Below are 22,461 nucleotides of genomic sequence, written 5' to 3'. Positions count from 1 at the left end.
AGCGGCACAGCAGACACCAACCAGTGGCTGCAGACGCCAAAGGTCGCTGGTCGACGGGCTTCGCGATCCTCTTCGGTCCCGGAGACTGACTCCAATAAGCCCTCTCAACAACGGCAACCAACGGAACAGCGAGAGAAAACGACTTTGAAGACCCGTAAGACCAAGACCCCTGTGGTGGCACCTACTCCACCGCTACCTGAAAGCTCTGCATCTGACGATGAGGTGGAGATCCTTGCGTCCGCTGAGGACCTTGATCTCGCTGGTCCCTCAGACGCAATGAATAGCACTTGCACGGGTGCTCCATCGGAGGCAGCAGGTGACCCAGCGGCGTAATCTGCGTTCCCAGTCCCGTCACGCCTTTCTCCGCCATGGACAATACCATCCTCCAGTGGAACTGCAGCGGTTTCTTCCACCATCTAGCTGAGCTCCGCCAACTTATCAGCCTTCACCCTTTCTTCTGCATTGCTCTTCAGGAAAGTTGGTTTCCAGCAATGCGAACCCCTGCCCTCCGTGGTTATCGGGGTTATTATAAGAACCGGGCAGCATATGAAAGGGTGTCTGGTGGCATCTGCCTCTATGTCCTTCCCTCTCTGCACAGCGAGTCTGTCCCTCTCCACACACCTTTAGAGGCTGTCGCTGTTCGGGTGTGGATGCCACAGGCTGTTACCGTCTGCAGTCTTTACCTTCCACCGGATGGTGATGTCTCGCAGCATGTCCTGGCTGGGCTGATAGCTCAATTGCCGCCACCTTTCTTGCTATTGGGCGACTTCAACGCCCATAACCCTCTGTGGGGTGGGTCAGTGGAAACAGGTCGAGGCGCCACCGTTGATCATTTATTGTCGCAGCTCGATCTCTCGGTTTTAAATGATGGTGCCTTCACACACTTCAGTGTGGCGCATGGCACATACTCCGCCATTGACCTTTCAATCTGTAGCCCTAGCCTCTTACCGTCTGTCCAATGGAGTGTGCATGACGGCCTGTGTGGTAGTGACCACTTTCCGATCTTTCTGTCACTACCACAGCGTCACTCTTCTGGGTGCCCTAGCAGATGGGCTATGAATAAGGCTGACTGGGACTTGTTCTCCTCCACTGCCGCTATTGAGCCTCTCTCTGATGACATTGATGCGGCAGTTCAATCGGTCACCACCGGCATCATCACTGCCGCCGAATCTCCCATTCTCCGTTCCTCTGGGTCCCCTTGGCGGCGGACTGTGCCTTGGTGGTCGCCTGAGATCGCTGCAGCGATTAAAGATCGCCAGCGGGTGCTACAGCGTCACAAGCGACATCCCTGCATTGAACACCTCATCACCTTCAAACGGCTGCGAGCGCGGGCCCGCCACCTTATCCGCCAAAGCAAGCAGGAGTGCTGGGAGCGGTATGTGTCCACCATTGGCCTCCATGTCTCTCCATCGCAGGCCTGGGCCAAGATCCGACGCCTCTATGGCTATCGGACCCCTGTCGGCGTCCCTGCGCTCTCAGTGAGTGGAGCAGTTTGTACCGACTCCGGCGTCATTGCAAACCACTTAGCAGAGCATTTTGCTATGAGTTCCGCTCCTGCGAATTACCCCCAGGCCTTCCGCTTCATTAAAGAGCGGATGGAACGTCGGAGCCTATCTTTTCGCACCCACACTTCTGAATCTTACAATGCTCCATTCAGTGAGTGGGAATTTCACAGTGCCCTTGCCGCTTGCCCTGATACCGCTCCCGGGCCAGATAGCATCCACTGTCAGATGCTGAAACACCTTTCAGTGGACTGCAAGCGACGCCTCCTCGACCTGTACAACCGTCTCTGGGTCGAGGGTGAGTTTCCGTCGCAATGGCGGGAGAGCATTGTCATCCCCGTTTTGAAACCGGGCAAGAGCCCTTTGGAGGTGGACAGCTACCGCCCCATTAGCCTCACCAACATTCTTTGCAAGCTTCTCGAACGAATGGTGAGCTGGCGCTTGAATTGGGTACTGGAGTCTCGGGGCCTTTTGGCTCCGTCTCAGGGTGGGTTCCGTAAAGGCCGCTCTGCCGCCGACAATCTGGTGAGCCTGGAGTCGGCCATCCGTACTGCCTTTGCCCGCCGTCAACACCTAGTCGCTGTCTTTTTCGACATGCGGAAGGCGTACGATACGACATGGCGTCATCACATCCTTTCCACGCTTCATGGATGGGGTCTTTGGGGCCCTCTGCCGATCTTTATCAGAAATTTTCTGTCGTATCGTACCTTCCGCGTGCAAGTCGCGGCCTCATCTAGTTCCTCCCACGTCCAGGAGACCGGTGTGCCACAGGGTTCTGTTTTAAGTGTCTGCCTTTTTTTAATAGCCATTAACGGGCTCGCTGCGGCCGTGGGAAATTCTGTCACCGCTTCCCTGTATGCTGACGACTTCTGCCTTTACTACAGCTCTACTGGCATTGCAGCTGTTGAACGTCAGCTACAGGGCGCTATCCGCAAGGCGCAGTCTTGGGCTGTAGCTCATGGGTTTCAGTTTTCGGCAGCCAAGACCTGCGTTATGCATTTCTGCCGGCGACGTACTGTCCACCCGGAGCCGCGGCTTTATCTTGCCGGCGAACTTCTTTCAGTGGTGGAATCACACAGGTTTTTAGGGGTGGTTTTCGATGCCCGGTTGACTTGGCTGCCTCATATCCGGCAGCTTAAATAGGCGTTTTGGCGGCATCTAAACGCTCTGAGATGCTTGAGCCACACCCGCTGGGGCACCGACTGATCTACCCTGTTGCGGCTCTACCAGGCGTTAATCCAGTCCCGTCTGGATTTTGGGAGCCTGGCTTATGGCTCAGCATCCCCATCTGCGTTGCGGGTGCTGGACCCCATTCTCCACAGCGGGATACGCCTTGCCACTGGTGCTTTCCGCACCAGCCCTGTGGGTAGCATACTAGTGGAGGCAGGTGTCCCTCCACTGCGGTTACGACGCCAACAATTACTGGCTGCTTATTCTGCCCATGTTTTTAGCTTGCCCGGGCATCCACATTACTGTGTCCTGTTCCCGCAGTCAGTCGTCCATCTGCCAGTCCGTCGGCCCCGGTCGGGTTGTCCGATCGCCGTATGCGTCAAGGAGCTTCTCTCCGGGCTTGGGTTTTTCCCTGTTCCACCTCCTTTCCGGGCACCTCTGCGTACACCCCCGTGGTGTGTTCCTCGCCCTTGCCTTCGGTTCGACTTGGCACAGGGCTCGAAGGACTCAGTCCCTCCTGAAGCCTTCCGCCGCCGCTTTTATTCCATCCTGGCCACGTATCAGGGCTCTGGAATTGTCTACACTGACGGTTCGATGGTTGCTGGTCGTGTCGGGTATGCACTAACTCTAGGGGACCATTCTGAACAACGTTCCTTGCCGGATGGCTGCAGTGTTTACACTGCTGAGCTGGTCGCCATCTTTCGTGCCCTAGAGTATATCCGCTCCTGCTCAGGTGAGTCCTTCGTTATCTGTAGTGATTCCCTGAGCGGTTTACGAGCTCTCAACCAGTGTTTTCCTCGTTCTCGTCTGGTGATGGCTATCCATGAGTCCCTGCATACTCTTGCGCGTTGCGGCAGCCCTGCGGTCTTTGTGTGGACCCCCGGTCACGTCGGCATCCTGGGCAATGAACGTGTTGACCGCCTGGCCAAACAGGCCACCAGTGAACCCACCCTGGACGTTGGCCTCCCGGAGACTGATTTGCGGACAGTCTTCCGCCGCGCAGTTCTCTCGCTTTGGGCTATGGCACAATCTGCCCACGCCAAACAAACTCCGTTCTCTCAAGGCGACAACGCGTGTGTGGCAGTCATCCATGCGAGCCGCTCGCAGAGATTCAGTTGTTCTTTGTCGGCTCCACGTTGGCCACACCCGACTGTCTCACAGTTATTTATTGCGTCGTGAGGACCCGCCTCTCTGTCGCTGTGGGGCGGTTTTGACGGTGGTGCACATTTTATTAACTTGTCCGCTTTTAACTGTGCTCAGGCAGACATTTGCGCTGCCTGATACGCTCCCTGCCCTTTTACTAGATGACTCTGCCATGGTGGACTTAGTTTTCCGTTTTATTCAGGCAGGGGGTTTTTATGGTTTAATCTGAGTGTTTATGTTTTTTAGTGTTGATTCTGGCTTTTAGCCTCTGATTTTAAACTGAGTTTTTAATGTGTTCTTGGTGGTTGGCTTTTCCTCTTTTTTTCTCTATGGTCGGCCAACCACTGTCACCCTCTGTGTGTTTTAATTTGTTTTGTCTGATCTCTGTCGGAGTCTTTCTCGTCCTGTGTCGTCTGACGTCTTTCCTGCTGTTCGTTTTTTATTCTCTTTGGACGGTTTTAATTTTTTTGGAAAAAGGGACCGATGACCTTCGCAGTCTGGTCCCTTTAATCCCACAAACCAACCAACCAACCAACCATCCCTGCTTCCTTTACAGATCACTGTGCTGTGACTGCAACTCTCAATCTTGTACGGCTACCTCTCAAATTGTTTCACACTTTGCGGATGATAAATGTCGCTCACCTAGCTGACCCCTCTCTTGATGATGTGTGTGAGCTGTGTGGGAGCATACTTTTGGTTCACTGGGAAGTACTCTTCCATCCTTGACTGGTGGCAAAACTGAGGCTCAGGCAAGCTTTGATACCTTTTTGTGCTGGCAAAGCGCCGGAATTTCGGGGAACTAATGAATTTTACTATTCCATCTTGCATGAACTTTATGATGTTGTGGATCACATATCTCTCCGAATGCGTATTTTAGGCATGTAAAGACAAAATTCTTAACCTAGCAAAGGATACAATTGGAAAGTTTGAAACTGCTATCCAAGCCAAACTCATTGGTGACAGAAGAACTGACTTCCTTATATCATTTGTTTCGGCTTCAGACCCATCATTCATTCTCTCATGAAAAATGGTGGACACATTGTAATGGCACAAGCTGATATAGTGCGTGTCTTAAACCAATACTGTCAACATCAGTGACATCAATGTGTCCAATGATACCTTTTACTATCCACTAGTCAGCACCTTGGACATGACAGTTACACCTGAATATAATGAGTTTATAAAATTATTGTGGGATAAGCTTCTCAAAAGTCCCTGGGTCTGGATGTGCTTCCCAAGGAATTTTACATGCATTTTCAGTGTCTGTTGGGTGCTACCTGTCTGTCCCTTTTGAATGAAGTGTTGCAGGGCAGAGTAGTGCTGAGCTTGTTCAAAGTGGGGAAAACTGTTTTAATCCCGAAACACCCTCGACTGGCTGCCCACAATGGCTTTCGCCCCATTACTTTGTTAAACTTTGATTATAAGACTTTGGCGTGGGCGATTAATAGTAGGATGCCGGCTCTAATGAAGATGGTTGTTGCAAAACATCAAACTGCATACCTGGTTGTACCCCTCTTACTCCTATAGTCAAGTGTCATGGCATGGTTTCTGTTGCTGCTGTAATATATGTACCTTGTGCCCTTGCTGTTTTAGATTTTGATAAGGCATTTGAACGTGTTAATCATGACTTTTTGCTTCGAATTCTGGAGACTGTTGGCTTTACTGTTGGTACACGGCGAGTGCTCTCAAATCTGCTCACGGTTATTTCCAGTGGTTGCTAAAGGCCAGTTGATGCCCCCCCCCCCCCCCCCCCCCCGATAAATATCCATTGGGGGAATGCCTCAAGGAAGCCCAATGTCAATGACTTGTATGTGTTGTTTCTGTATCCCCTACTTTGGATGCTGGCATCCCAGCTGAATGGTTGGACTCATTCCGGAGAGACTATAGCTGTTTGTGCATATGCAGATGACGTGATGGTTCTACACTGCAATGCTGCGGAGATGCCTCAACTGAAGGCTGTAATCAATGATTATTGTCAGAGTTCTAGTGCATTATTTAATGAAGGTTAATGCAGCCTTCTTACTTTGTGAGGTTTTGAAGACAGGGTTGTTCCATTGGCTACTGCAGTGGATCAGCATACATCTCTCAGTATCATCATTGATCGTTGTCCACTCAAAGTGGCAACACTCAACTGAAAGTCTGGTATGGACAGAATTCAGGGAGCAATACTAGAAGATGAAAGGTGTTCTCTTACCCTGCTCCACAAACTGTGAATACTGGATACATATGTCTTATGCAAAGCTTATTACATAGCCCAAGTTCATCCACTTCCCTCAACAATGGTGAAGAAACTACAACAGTTGTCTGGTCGAGAATGAAACTTCCTGGCAGATTAAAACTGTGTGCCGGACCGAGAGTCGAGCTCGGGACCTTTGCCTTTCACGGGCAAGTGCTCTACCAACTGAGCTACCCAAGCACGACTCACGCCCCGTCCTCAAAGCTTTACTTCTGCCAATATCTCGTCTCCTACCTTCCAGACTTTACAGAAGCTCTTGTGCGAACCTTGTAGAACTAGCATTCCTGAAAGAAAGGATATTGCGGAGACATGGGCACTTGCCCGCGAAAGGCAAAGGTCCCGAGTTCAAGTCTCGGTCCGGCACACAGTTTTAATCTGCCAGGAAGTTTCAGTTGTCTGATCGTTCCTTATGGAAATGACGTATCTTTCACGTATGGTGTGCGGTGGTGTCAGAGCCTCCATTCCTGTGGGGGTTGGACCTGGCTGATATACGAAGGAAGACGCAAATGCTATACATGCGACATATTGTTTTGATGATAACTCAGGAAACTTACACATTCACATCCTGTTTATTTCTCTATGTCTGTTCTGCTGGTCTTGACCCCCCTATTGATGTTGGTTGCATAAATTACAAGTTAAAACGCCTGCATGACTTCTATCTTGTGGTGAGTTGTTTAGCGGCTGACATTTCATGAAGACCTGTCCTCACCATGAAATTCCCAAAGACTCATTGGGATGGAGTCCCTTGCCCAAATCCCATTGTAAGAGAATCGCCACAAACAACCTGGACAACAGTTTGGCCCAATATCAGTCTTCCGAATTTACCAATGCATGTAGCATGCTAATGGTATAAGGTAGTAAACGAACGAACGAGCGAGCGGCTTCCCATATTGGGCATAGCATCATGGATTTATGCAGTCGTTGTACTTCTAGAGATACAATACAACACTGTTTTACTTGTGGAGATCATATGGAAAACTGGTCTTGGATTAGGACACAATTGGCCCTGCTTATTCGATCTTCTGAGATTGTACATGCTACGGACATCATATTCTGCCCAGGCTCTTCCTTCTTTCAACAGTCAAAAACTGTGTTGCTGGGACACTTAATTCATTATGTTGTACAAGGTGAGGGGGAAGATCACATTGACTTTAGGAAGTACTTGACCACGGCTTTTTGGACATGCCTGCTACTGCCTAAATATCGAGACCTCTTCGCCAACACGTTCAGTCTTGTTTTTCATCTTCAGGTGTTGGTTAATTTCATTTTCCTGATGATAGGGTTTTTACTTCTTATGTATGTTCCCATCTGTTTTGCTCCGGTTTGTTCTCTCCTAGTTTTCCTGCTCGTTTTGCTTTGCTTTGACTCAGTATAACTCCAGTTCTGTTCGATAATGTGTATAGATGCAGTAATATACATGAGTGTATATAATCCTTGCAATCCAATTGGAATTTTTCCCTTACAGAAGACTTCTTTTGTGATTTAGACTGTAGTGTGATTTCGTTTTCGTATTTACCATCCCAGAGACAAAGACCAACTGTTAAAAGATACATGCTCAAGAGACCAGGAAAATTGGGCTGCAGAGGGCGCTAAATACATGCACGTAAGAACTATGCCTTGCTTGTGTGCATTTTACATTAAAGCAAGAATGAAATTTCCTCCACAAGTCTACTAAAAATGCAATAAATTTACAGGTATATATGACTTATAAAATTTCTAATACATTTGCTGACAGAGTAATACTGTGCACAAATTCAGTGTGCAGAAGCTAGAGTTCTATTTACAACGGACCACTGTTACAAATGCATGGGGAAAGAAAAGCAAATATGAGCTAAAACAATGTCACTAAAAAGAAAAACTTCCTCTTAACTCTATGGAAGCTTAAGCGGAAAGGGACATTGGAAAGCAGTGGGAGCTATATACATGCACATCTTTCTGATATTAAGTAACATAATTTTACATTGAAGCAATATGACAATCTCTTATAGAAGGCCAGTAATAAATGCAATAATTTTAGAGGTACTTATTAAATTTTCTGTGAAATATTTATGTACCAGAGGGATACTGCACGTAAATTTAGTACACAGAAGATAACAATTCTATTACAAAAATTACTTCTGCTACAAAAGGGTGGAGGAAAGGATAAAATGGGTAAAGTTACATCACAATGTAAAAAATGAGAACATTCTTTTTAACTGTACCAATAAAATTTTTTGTAATACCAACTGTAGGAACATACGTTGAAAAGGCCACAAAAAAACAAAATCTAGTGATATGAAATGTCAGTTGCTGAACAGTAGAAGAAGAAATATTTTGAGGAAAGAGGCACATTCAATGATGTTAGCGGAGATTGGTAACCGTATTTTATATGACCGTGAGCAGCAGTTTAAATCCATCAAGGAAGTGCTTACTTGCGAGTTGCAACTGATCGTTCAAAATGTTACCGTCTCTCTTAGTGAGATGTTTATAAATTTCAAGTTCTTCTAATAAATCCAATTTCCAGCCTTTTATTTCCTTACACAAAAGTACAGTTTCTTCTAATTCCCTCGGAGAATGGTCTGAAATAGGTAAATGTTCATCAAATGAAAAATTATGCACATTTCCCCCTTTCTTACACAACAGATGCTCCTTATATCTGGCTTTAATAGCTCTACTGGCCTGCCCTATATAATAGCTAGGGCAATCTTTACAGACAATTTTATAGACGCCTGAATTTATGAAAAGATCTTGTTCAGTTTTTAATGTATGTACTAAACTTTTCGTCAAACTGCTGTTCATAGAGAAGGTAACTTTACAACTGTATTTTCTAGTCAGAAGATGGTCAGTCCTGTAGGACACATTACATAAAGATGGTATTGAAATAAACTTGCAATTTCCTTCTTCATTAATCTTGTTTGTTGTCACCTAATGTTGAAAATTTTTTATTTGCCCTTCTGTTGCTAAGTATCTGGTCGACTATGTCTTGTTAATAACCATTATTGATAGCAATAGTCTTAATCGAATTAATTTCTTTCTGAAAATTGTATGGGGAAAGTGGCGTTGTTAAAGCACAACTTACTGCTGAATTGTACATATGAATATTATATATGTCAAGAGCTGCTCGGCTTCAGCTAATGTAATTTACCACCGTGTGATGCAACAAGGCCCACTCCTTCTGAAGAAAATATTTTTAGAAAGATCGAAACCTAGGTCAAGGGCTAAATAAACCTTTGGTTTGCAACTGGTTGGCTGATTTTTTTCAACCTCTTCAGATTTATACAGTTGCTGATTTGCAGTCTTATTTAAAATTTTGAAACAGAAAAACACCGTCAGAGTCCTAAAAGACTGTCGCCTTGACTTTATCAACTGAAGGTGCGGCTTTGAACTGTTTCTTTGGAGGAGAGGTGGTATGGCGTCGGTCCATGGATTGCTGTTTTGTTTACAATTTGAAGTGATGAACTCATGTTTCATTGGCTGTGACAAGGTTCAAAAAAAATTGTAACACTCAGCTTCATAACACGCAGTCAACTCCACACAGATGATCCTTCGTTGCTCTTTATGGTCCCATGTTAGACAGCGAGAAACCCAGCGGTCACACATTTTTGAGTAAACCAGTTGGTGGACGAGTGTGTCAGCACTACAGAGAGAGACGTCCAGTTGTGCAGCGAAGTGTTTGATTCTGATCCGTTGATCATCTCAAATGAGAGTGTCCACACGTTCCAACATTGCATGAGTCACAGCTATGTATGGCTGGCCGGTTTGCCGGAGATTGGACAGGTTTGCATGACATTGCTACGTTGATGACAGATGCATCGCCCAACAACTCACCATGCTTTTGTTCACTGTCAGGTATCTGTAAAAATTTTCCAAGTGCATATGAATATTTGCAGTGCTCTGGTTTTCCACTAAAAGAAACTTGGTGACAGCTCTCTGCTTGGAACACGTGTCCATTACAGACACCATTTTGAGGGCTATACACAGTGCTAGCACCTATCAGGACTGTGAAACTATAGAGGTTGAAGCAAGAGTATTCCACAGTGTCCCACAATAAATTCCGCATTTTTCAATCAAAACTGGCCGAGAAAAAAATATGGTGCATTACTTGTTGAATGTTCTTTGTACACTGGAAATTAGGTAAGGGAAACAATTGAAAATGGAATATTGAAGACAAATCCAAACTTATGTTAGGTATACAGCACAGTACCTAACAACAGAGAGAAACTTAGAGAAACTTGTACAAGCATTCAAAGATTTATTTTAATGTTGGTGTAGCTCAAGAGAGGAATCTGCAACATAGGTTGTTACTACTGGAGATAATAAGATTGAGGAAGTATTACTAGACGTATTGCACAAAGCCATTGCAGGTATGAAAGAAGAAAAGGTGCCTGGAAATGATATTTCAGTAAGATTGGTTAAAGCTGGTGAGAAGCTAAAACATACAAAAGTTACAAAATTATGTATTGAATGTCTGCCTGGAAATGCAACTGCTCAAAACAGGAATAATAAAGTTATTATCCTGTTTCTCAAAAAAGGAGACAGGCAAGACATAAAACTTAGGCACAGAAAGGGGTGAAATCTGCAGTTAAAAAAACTCTTTGGTAATCTGTCTATGGAAATAAAAAGTGTGACAGATAGCAGAAGTGTTTTCAACATCTCCTTCTGTACCATAGAGGAATTCTCCAATTGAAATAATCAATCTTTTTTTGCAGGAAAAGCTTTGTAATGGCTAGCATGTTGTCATATAAATATTGTTTTCAGTATTTGTTCTGTTGATGCATCCTGTGCCGTAATGTTTTTTGTGAATATGATCTATGAAACAAGTAACTAAGTAGCCAAGATATAGACCTATCTGCTTCCTCCCACTGCTGTGCAAGATATTAAATTATTACTAATCACACATAAAAAACATTGTATTTGAATCTTTCAGAAAAAGTTGTATTTCAGAACCACTAAGCACCTTTGATAAATAAATCTTTATCAACTATTGATTTTGATCATTCAATCATATCCCTCTATCTTAACCTATATATAATTGCGTCTATGGCAACATTTTTACTGTGATGTTAAAAAAAAATTAAAAAATGAGAACTGTCTGGTGCCACTGTCGTTAATAGTAAACTTCATTGTATAGTCAACTGTGAAATCCATTGATATAGTTCTTCATACACAAGACATAATGAGGTTCCATATTATGTGGAGTAACCCGCCCTCCATCTCTTGAACACTATAAAAATTTGTAAATACATGCTGCACATATATGATCTTGAAAACCTAGAAGTATTTATAGATAAAAAAGTAAATCATCTTAAGAGGTGAGAAATTTTGCCTGTATATTGAAAAATGTCTTTGTCTGTGTAATGAAAAATGTCGTCTCTGGCAAATTTACATTCTGTTTGACCTGGTAGAAACTTCTAATGAGAAAGTTGTTAATAAAACTATAAAATTAATTTTGGTATCATGTGCGACATCATTATTATATAGGCTCATCTGTGAATGCAATTTATTTACAAGACACTCTGTGCATGGTATCATATGGTAACTGACATCCACCGCCAGGGTTCATGCTTCAACGGGCTTGTCTTAATAGGACTGAAAATATTCCCTATCTCCCAAATAGATTATATTTGCAGATATTAAATACTCTTCAGTTGCCACACCTATCATCCAAAACAATTATATACAAATATGAAAGAGTACAGGAAACTGCAGTATCTCAGAAACATAGAAGGATAAATGTGAAAAAAAAAAGAATGTAATTCTTCAGAGGATGTATGAAGTGAGACTTTTACAAACACTTTGTTGACTGTTTACCATAAGTGCTTTTGAATCCTTCAGTTTCAGACTTAAAAAAACTTTGCAGAAACTGTGAACAATAAACACTATAAGGAAAAAAATTCTCATAGTCATGTAGCTTGACTAATTAACAGCAGTTAAACACTAAGTAATGTTTAAGATTTTATACATACTTAAATTTGTTCATCCTCTGATTCTGATTGAAGTTCACTGTTAGTGTTCTCACTGAGTCATATTGAAATTGGTTCAAATGCAGCATCCCTAACACACTGTGTAACATAGCCCCCCCCCCCCCCCCAAATCCTGATCTTTTACACATTTGACACAATCTTCTTTCATAACATTATCCAGCGCTTGATTTGTAAGGCAGTCAACAATGACAAACTTGAAAGTTTATTTAGCTTGAACCTATATCAGCTCAATAGGATTATACTATCAGTACTATGGCAGAAGTCACACATCATGTCCCATTTCCTTTGCAGTGTGCTCCATTTCATAGACCTCCTTCCCATCTCGTATCTCTTGCTTGGATTAAAGCTCAACCCCAGTTTCAGTGGGTGAAAGCTGAACTTTCTTTTTCCTTAAGCAGATCCACAATGTCTGTTTCACGCCAATTTGAAGATAGTGGTTTGGCAGCTTACATTATCTATTACAATAATGCAGCCTTTCCTCCAATGAGCACAACAGATTAATGAACCAATTATTGAAAACGTGCCGTTCATTTGTGAATGATAATCACATTTGGCAGAACTCTTACAGCTACGAAACACAAGTTTTGCTCTTGATGTAAAACCATTATTTGTGGACGCAGCGTGAGCAGCAGTGAGTTGACCACCTTGACCTGTAGGTACTTTCAGGCCACTATCTCCTTTGGAGTTATGCCAATTATATTTGTTTGTGTGGTTTTGTGAAATCCAAGTTTCATCCACATAAATCACAGGATTATTGTCCTTTGTATTCAGTAAATGCATAGTCTGCTTTGTAGTTCTTGAGGTGACAACATTCCATTTGTGCCGATCCTTACATTTTCTTAACTAAAAACTGATGTGTTTTAGAAGGTGAAGAATCTACGTTTTGGAGTCCTCATACTGTTTTGTGTTGTTTGTCACAGGCTTTATCGAGTGTAGGATACTCTCATTTATTGTAGAATTTTAACACAATCCTGCAGCCTACTTCTTTATTAAAATTGTTCATTTGAGTAAGTCTACTTTCTTGTTTACATCCTTTTCATAGTGAATCAAAGACTGTGCTCACAGCTATATCCTCTGAAAAAGTTACATGTTGCACAGTTCTTTCTGAGACTTCACATGCTTCTGCCATCAGTTTTTGTGCTTGAGCAAAGTTAATGCTCTGTCAGGCTTATTTGACATGACCAAGTTTGTTGAAAACTGGAAGGCATTAGATATGACATATTTAGTTTGTTATCTGATGTCAATTTGAGCCTGGCATATGCTAAGAAGATGTGGGCTATCACCAATGCTTTGCATAGTACAGTGCTCTTCAGTATCATTTATAATTATCTGTAAAGCAGAAAAACTTCATGAAACAAAGCTTAACCAACCACATGGAAGTGGTAAAACACAGGAAAAATGGGGTAACACGTAAGGGGAGAACATGGACAACCTTGAGCTGCCTTTTTTCATGACAGCAACTGCACTGGTAGTTGACAGCTGAATGAAACAGATACATCAGTGGGACAGTAAACTGTAAACCTATTTCCTTCGTTGAAACAGAAACAATGTTAATGGTTTCAGTCTGCAACTATCAGAGCCTGTAATGAGAAGAAGGTGGAAAAAAAATACACGTTTTCATAGAAACTGCCAACATTTTATTTGAATGCATATTGCACTACTGTTGTGTCAGAATGCAGCAGTTATATTAGATATTCTGGAAGATGTACTTTAACTGCAAATTTCAAGGCACAATAGTTATGATACTGATGTGACAGTGAATATTTGTGTTTCAGGAGACGACAGCCCTTCAGGACTCGTCGTGGCACTGTCTGTAGCTATAGGTGTGTTTGGATTCCTTTTAATCTTGTCCACGGCTGCGTATTTTGTGTTACGCCAGCGCTTGGGTAGACGACGCAGAGCCCCGGATCACCAGGAACTCTCTCTCCAGGGACCAATTATTGAAGTGGTGAGTGAAGGCACAAGGTAGTCTGCCAGTATAAAATGTTTCAGTGAAGTTATCTGCTCTCATGTAGCATAAGAAGGATGACATATTGCTCAGTTCTAAACTTAAAATCTAGATGTATTATTCCTGTAGCAATAGCTTTTCTAGCTCATCATTCGCTTCTCTTGGTCTCAATGTTCAGTTCACTAACACACAGTAAGTGTTGTTCTGTTTGCATCTTTCCTTTTGGTACCTTTCTACTGGACAGGTTGTGTGGAAAACTTGTGACTGTGATGGAAAATATATGCACATCCTTAATTTTCGGTCTTAAAATATACTCAGTGTTCATTATGGATTGCCACTAGGCACATAGGAATTTGCTAATGGGAGTAATGCATCAGCAAATGTGGCAGCTTGTGAGATTCCACTTTGTTGCTCACTTCCCTAATAATTACTCCTCACCTCATCAGTGATGGATTGTTTCATCATTAGTAATGTTTGATGATTGGTTGGTTGAAGTTCATTAAGCACAATGGGCACATGCCACTATTAATTTGTGATACACTTTGTCAATAGATATTATTGAATTATAGAAACAGAATCGTGTCACTAGATCTGAACTTTCATGAATGCTTCAATCTTGGACAAAATTCCCTACTTGTGAATTACTGTTCAATATTCTTCCAACATGCGACCGTAAAAATTCAGTACACTTCTGGATTTGCTTTCGAATGTTTCCCCTGACCGAGTGCTTGCGCCCAACCAGATCTGTAGACTCCACTTTAACAACTGCTGTGCTGGTGTGCACTCAGTCACGAACAACCTTATAACTCGCTATGGAGTCCGAAGATACTTAACTGCAAGTTGTCACACATCACAGAGGTTGTATTTGTTCTCCTATTTTCCTTTTTGTCATACTTCCCACACTCGTCTAAAACTCTTCCCTGCACATGCCTAGTGAAGTTGCCAAACTGCACCTTTGAACAGTACTGTCAACAGTGTTGCCTGACACACACATGAGACGGCCGTTCATAATACTTACTTAAGAAAGACGCATTAGTGCAATCTGCAGTGCTGACAAGATTTCTCCTTTTGTGGGATTGTCTCCAAGCTGATAAAGAAATTAGTACACCTCGTACATACTACCTTCATTTGACATTTTGTGTCTTGTAACTCGGTCATCTTAACTCACAAAGAAGAGTAGCAAGAGGACATGAAGAAAACCAAAGATGACTCCGCAAATGAACAGTCCTTCCATGCAGTGAACACACGATTAACTGATCAACTGCGACCAAATTCCAAAGATGTTCGGCTGCTGAAGGCAGGAGTGATTTGCTCTGTTGCCACATAATCCAGTAGTCATCTATTTGGTGTTTGTTGCTACTTAGGATGCTAGCAGGATGGCAGCTGTGGTAGAAATGACTCATATGACAATAGTGTATGCTTAAGAGTCTTGGACCTTTCTAGACTGAGTGAAAGATTTCTCATTGAGTTGCAGAAGAAGGGAAAACGGGAGGGAGAAAACTGACACTCCAATTCTGATCCCAGACACCACTTTTGCTGTTCCCTGGTGTAGTATTGAGCACAATACAGATGCGGTAGCTTCTCTGAGGAAAACAGTGTTATGGACATGTGCTTCTTGAGTGCATATAACTTACTTTTAGAAGTAAAGGTGACAACTTACTGAATAATAAAGGCGTTGAGTTGTCACCAGACACATAAACAAGACTGAAAACTACAGTATCTTCCAAGTGGATTCTTTTAGGAGTTAGAGTACATGTATGCACATTCACATGCACATACATGTGTGCTCATGCCAACCCCCCCCCCCCCCCTCCCACACACACACACACACACACACACACACACACACACACACACACACACACACACACACACACACACGTACGTGGTTAAGCTACGGCTGTCCTCAATGCTACAGATTATCATAAGAAAGTGGATATATGTTACTGGAAGATAGAACATACCAGATTCTCAAACGGGATACCACACTGGCATGGGATCTATTAAAGAACTGTGGCCTCTCTGATGAACTTGGAAAAAGCTTAAGGTCACGGTACCTAGGTCACACAGGTTATGTGGTCTGCCTAAAATACATATAGATGGTGTACCACTGAGCCCATTTGTGTGTCTCCTACACACATACTGGCAGAGTAGTTAACTAAATTATTAGTACCTATAGTCAGTCACAGTGGACATCATAGGACATCATATTAAAACCTCACAAATGTTTTTTTAAAATATCATAAAGCAGATGAGGATAGTCCCAAATGAAGTTGTGGTCTGCCTCCTCAGTGTGGTCTCTCTTTCTATGAAGCTACCAGTGGAAGTCACATTAAAACTATTGGCCACTCATTTTTCCCCAGAAATTTTGAAATTGTTTTGACACACCTTGATAACCACTGATATTTTGTGCTGCAGAAATTATTATGAAATGACAGTTGCAACAGCCATGGATTTGCGACTGTCACCAGTCAGAGCTATTTTTTTCATGGAGGATTTTGAAGAATGGGCATTGATGATACAGTTTTAATCTAGCTGCACGGCAGTGAGTCACTGCAGCAGTTTATCAACCACATGACTGGTATACATCCAAACATTAGGGTTACAGTGGAGGTGCAGAAGGATGGGAAGTTGCCTTTCTTAGATGTGTCATTTGAACGAACATAAGCTCAATGGGCATAACTTCTACCATCAAGCTCAGAAGAGAGCTATGCTGAACACCTTAATACACAGAGCCAAGACTATTTTGGACAAGGACTACATCGGCTCGGAACGAATATTCTGTCCATGAAATTACATGAACACTGTTGAGGAAACTGAGACAAAACACCAGTAGAATGAGCCAGGGGGACCGACACATAGTGCGGCTTCCATTCTGCAATGCAACAACTATTAAGATTGGTAGAGTCCTAATTAGGTAAGGAACTGAACCAGTCTTCTGGCCCCCAGGAAAAGTAAAGAGATATTGTGACCTGTTACAGATAGTCTCTGTCTGAGAGTACCAGGAATTTATACTATTCCTTGCGAGTGTGGCTGAAATTCTGTGGACCAATTTATACAGATTGTTGTCTATTACTGTGTTGAGCATTAGTGTCACTGTAAATACAGGAATCTCAAAAAATTTGCAGTGGTCGAGCACAGTGTGCTAAATACATACACGAGTTTTCTTAAGAAATGAGAATTCTTCACACATTGAACTATTGGGACTCTGTGATCAAGGAAGTAATTGATGTTATACTATGTAAAGACAGCTGTAGTATAGACACTAGCTGTGCGCTTACCAATGCACAGAAGCTTGCATTCAATAAAGCTAGTGTGAGCTATGCCACTGTGAGTGGCACTGGATAGTGAGTGCAGTTGTAACCTACAGAGATAGTGCACCACCTCAGTACAGGCAGTTTCCTTAATATCACTATGATATAGTCCAGCCAATTGGGTGTTGTCATCTGGGCATAGAAATTGCAGCCTCGCCAGTTTTATGACGGTTGGACTTAGCCCATGACAATGATGACACATGCAATCTTTGAAAGCTCAGAATTTTATCTGAATTTTACAAGGCGAGGAAACCAAGATCTTTTTATCTGGGGACTCCATCATGAAAGACTGTATAGCTGTCAGTTGTTCTGCAATTTTACACATCCCGGTAAATGCAGCTGTGCTTCTCCAGAAAGAAAGCACTTCAGGATCATATTCTTCATCCAAGAAGGACTGCAATAGTCGGTTGCAGTATTGACTTCAAGCAACAGTTCCTCAATCGGTCAGTCAGTGCACTAAAGTTGGGTTAGGGGCCAAACAGTGAGGTCATTGGTCCCAGTGGATTAAGGAAGGACAGAGAAGGTAGTCGGCTACACTCTTTCAAAGGAGCCTGCAATGATTTAGGGAAATCACAGAAAACCTGAATCAGGATGGGCGGGCGTAAGATTGAACCATTGTCCTCCCGAATGCGAGTCCAGTGTGCTAATGACTGTGCCACCTTGTTCGGTGCACAGAAGTTACTTCACAAAGTTCCAGCTCGAGTTTGTGAGCAGATGCTGCTGACATGCTGATTTTTGTGGACACTTTACCAAGGTATTGCTAACTCACCTAGTTTGGCTACAATCATTGCACCACCTGACGGAGTCCAACCAAAGTTTGAGGGACAGGCTTCAACATATGCAGTGATCAGAGCCTGCCTTCCCTGTATTGGTTCCTGCACAACACTGGGCATTACACTTGGGTTGTATGTGAAACTCTCTATATAAAGAATCCACCCAGTATCTTATTTGCTGCCGAACTTCAACAAGTTGTAGGAAATCCAGTGCATCACCATCTTGATCTTATGAAGACGAGACATATTTGACACTATACATAGCACAGTCGGCTCACATTCCCTTTGAATGTGCTTTGTTGACTCCACATCCCTGGGCTGCTGCGTCGAGAACTCCCCTCCACACCATTTCTGTGTGTTCTGCAACAAAAACTATCCTTCTATTTATTATGTGATGTGACATGTAGCCACCATATGACTGAAAACAGAGAAGTGTCCCAAACCAACACTTAACCCTTTTCTGAACTTTAGATACTCAATTGTTGTTGACTAGTTTACCGAAGAAGGCCTAAAACATTGCATTATGTTTTCTTCTATGTTTGCTGGAACCTCATTTGATTTCCGTTTCACGTGGGACTACAGCCAAGCTGTCTCGAGTACTGTCAAGTACAATAATAAGGGTATGTTCTGTGCTGTGTGTTGTGTGCACATTGACTTAACGATAATATGGGACAACAGCTTTACCGACGCATTTAACTTGGACAGCTCTGGCAGGTCAGCTGGTACAGCTAGCCTGCAGTGATGTGGCCAGTTGCAGTTCACATGTAAAAAGAGATGAGCAGAGGAGCAGTACAACCTCGAGTGTCATTTAATTTTTTAGCAGAATGAAATAATACACTGCAAATCGCACACAATATGCTCCTTGGATGATTAGACGGAAACTGCAACATGTTATCGTTTTGTTGTAATTAAAAACAAGAATGATGAAATTCCTGACATAACCACACGATAATTTTTCTGCATGCGTTGTGTGTGACGTAAGATAGTATTGAAGGATTTCACCGTATAGTTAAATATTGAAGCCACTGAAGGTATTACTTTACAGTCAGTTGTGTGGTAATCTGTTAGCTCCTTCCTTATCCGAATCCGAGAAATACGTTTCTCTTCTGGAAGTGTCGCCTCCTATGTTGATAAGAAGCCTATCAACAACAGAATCCACAAAGCCAACCAGGTGCAGAATTTTCTCTTCTTCTATGATGATCCGTCCTATATCCCACCAGCTTTCGGCAGTGACATGTGAAAAAGCTGCGTGCATTAGTTCCAGTACGTCTGGCAGCTTAACAGTCTTGTTACTTCTCGGGCCAAATCTCGCAGCATGTCTCCAGATCAGTTCTGTTGGGTTCATATTGTTGTAATGGTGCAGTGGCAAATGTAAAAATGCAGCATTTGTATGATGTGCTCGATGCTGTGAAAATGATTGTTTTTCATGTTTCTACGATACTTCTGTACCTCTGTGGTATAAAACAATGGACATAGTCCAAATAAAGAGGAATTGGTTTTTAATTTTTACCTTAAAAGTTAAATTATGTCTTCTTAATTTAAACAACTTTTATGAACAGTCTTTCATAAAACATAGATAATTAAGGATTTGTGTTTGAAATGGAAATAGGAGTTTTGCGTGCAGTATGTAATTAGAAACAAGAAGACGTGCATTATTCATAAAAAATGATGAGTTTTATAATTACAAGATGTAGGTATTTCAGACTGAACGAGAAAAAGTCATTCTGGGGAGATTTGAACCAATACACGAATAACTGCATTTTGTTAACATTCCATTACACTCCCGACTGCGCCACACATACGATGTGGATTTGTTTGTCAACTGCATTATATACAAAACTTAAAAGCCAATTATCTCTGAAAATTTATGAAAAACATTAAGAACAGCCGACTTCTCAGCACTTTTTATCCGTGTTCCACATGCATGTTTCACTAAGTAGCAGAAAGCAGCGTCAGCCATTTTCATACTGTGCATGACCAGCGTGACAATGAGAGCACAATGCTGCAGCCATCGACCCTGTGTCCACAATCATGTTGTATAAATGGAGATGATGTCTTAACTACTGACGACGCCTTTGGAAGTACTGTTTGGATTGGAAAATTGCGCAGGTCGCACCAGTGTTTAAGAAGGGTAGTAGGAGTTATCCATCGAACTACAGACCTATATCATTGACGTCAGTTTGCAGTAGGGTTTTGGAGCATATACTGTATTCACACATTATGAATCACCTCGAAGGGAACGATCTATTGATACGCAATGAGCATGGTTTCAGAAAACATCGTTCTTGTGCAACACAGCTAGCTCTTTATTCGCACGAAGTAATGGCTGCTATCGACAGGGGATCTCAAGTTGATTCCGTATTTCTAGATTTCCGGAAAGCTTTTGACACCGTTCCTCACAAGCGACTTCTAATCAAGCTGCAGCCCTATGGGGTATCGTCTTAGGTGTACGACTGGATTCATTATTTCCTGTCAGGAAGGTCGCAGTTCGTAGTAATAGATGGCAAGTTATCAAGTAAAACTGAAGTGATATCAGGTGTTCCCCAGGGAAGCGTCCTGGAACCTCTGCTGTTCCTGATGTATATAAATGACCTGGGTGACAATCTGAGCAGTTCTCTTAGGTTGTTCACAGATGATGCTGTAATTTACCATCTAGTAAGGTCATCCGAAGACCAGTATCAGTTGCAAAGCGATTTAGAAAAGATTGCTGTATGGTGTGGCAGGTGGCAGTTGATGCTAAATAATGAAAAGTGTGAGGTGATCCACATGAGTTCCAAAAGAAATCCGTTGGAATTCGATTACTCGATAAATAGTACAATTCTCAAGGCTGTCAATTCAACTAAGTACTTGGGTGTTAAAATTACGAACAACTTCAGTTGAAAAGACCACATAGATAATATTGTGGGGAAGGCAAGCCAAAGGTTGCGTTTCATTGGCAGGACACTTAGAAGATGCAACAAGTCCACTAAAGAGACAGCTTACACTACACTCGTTCGTCCTCTGTTAGAATATTGCTGCGCAGTGTGGGATCCTTACCAGGTGGGATTGACGGAGGACATCGAAAGTGTGCAAAAAAGGGCAGCTCGTTTTGTATTATCACATAATAGGGGAGAGAGTATGGCAGATATGATACGCGAGTTGGAATGGAAGTCATTAAAGCAACGACGTTTTTCGTCGCGGTGAGATATATTTATGAAATTTCAGTCACCAACTTTCTCTTCCGAATGCGAAAATATTTTGTTGAGCCCAACCTACATAGGTAGGAATGATCATCAAAATAAAATAAGAGAAATCAGAGCTCAAACTGAAAGGTTTAGGTGTTCGTTTTTCCCGTGCGCTGTTCGGGAGTGGAATGGTAGAGAGATAGTATGATTGTGGTTTGATGAACCCTCTTCCAAGCACTTAAATGTGAATTGCAGAGTAAACATGTAGATGTAGATGTTTTATTAATCTCCATCGCAGGATGTAATTTTAGATATTTTACTTCTGATGAAGGTATATTTATATATACCGAAACCTTGATCAAGAATTTTAATAAATCTTTATCCTGCAACTGTTTTGGCTGTGATAATTTATTGTGAATAATTCCTATATAATCCACTATCCACCACACATTGTACAGTGGCTTGCAGACTACTGATTTATAGTGTCATTGAGACAGGCTGGACATGGCTTTTCAATATTGAAGCAGTTGTCCGTGTGACTGTAATTTTTATGTTGTACATAAATCCTCAGAAAACCATACATCAGTGCAACTGAATACCTTGTTCTGCTCAACACATTTGTTATTTCTTGCTGTGATGTAGAACAAGTCACTTACAGTGACAAATATGGCAGCTTGCTGACTGTTTACATGATTTCTTGAGGTTTTTTCCTTGCCTAAGAGATTTACACTTAACTATTTTCAGTCTGTCTTGAAAACCACACACACACACACACACACACACACACACACACACACACACACCATACTGCTACACATTAGAAATTCTTTTACCTAATAAGAGTTGTCTCGCTGATATGATTTCAGTTTGTATTTGAATGTTATTTTATTATTTATTAAATCTTTTATTCTACTGGTAGACTGTCAAGAGATTTTCATGGCTGAATACCTCACTCCTTGCAGTATTATATTTATGAATATCACTACTGTTTTCAAACTGTGATTGATTATTGACGGCAAACTTCATAAGACAGTAACTATGCTGTAAGGCTGTTATTTGTATGCCCAACTATTTAAAAACTGTCTACAAGATGTTCTAGAGTGAACATCACATTTTAACCTTATTACAAGCTCCTGTGCAACAAACACTTTCTTTTGTGACAGGTTACTGAATAATATGATGCCATACAACATTTATAAATTAAAATAGGAAATTTAAGTCAATTTTTTGATATTTTTGTCTCCAAAA

General features: G+C 42.4%; 1 protein-coding gene across 2 annotated transcripts in view; it reads left to right on the top strand.

Moving 5' to 3' along the window:
- The window catches only part of LOC124722057 (putative inactive tyrosine-protein kinase Wsck), a 207,604-nt gene that overhangs the window by 71,761 nt on the left and 113,382 nt on the right, over window positions 1–22,461 (top strand). For both annotated transcript variants that reach the window (XM_047247252.1, XM_047247253.1), the window contains exon 6: window positions 13,790–13,962. In XM_047247252.1, the coding sequence (XP_047103208.1) occupies window positions 13,790–13,962 (173 nt within the window). The remainder of the gene's footprint in view (window positions 1–13,789; window positions 13,963–22,461) is intronic.

This window comes from Schistocerca piceifrons, chromosome X (genome assembly GCF_021461385.2).
Source record: "Schistocerca piceifrons isolate TAMUIC-IGC-003096 chromosome X, iqSchPice1.1, whole genome shotgun sequence".
Taxonomy (NCBI): Eukaryota; Metazoa; Arthropoda; class Insecta; order Orthoptera; family Acrididae; genus Schistocerca; species Schistocerca piceifrons.
Note: the sequence above shows the minus strand (reverse complement) of the source record. Positions and strands in the feature narration are given on the sequence as shown.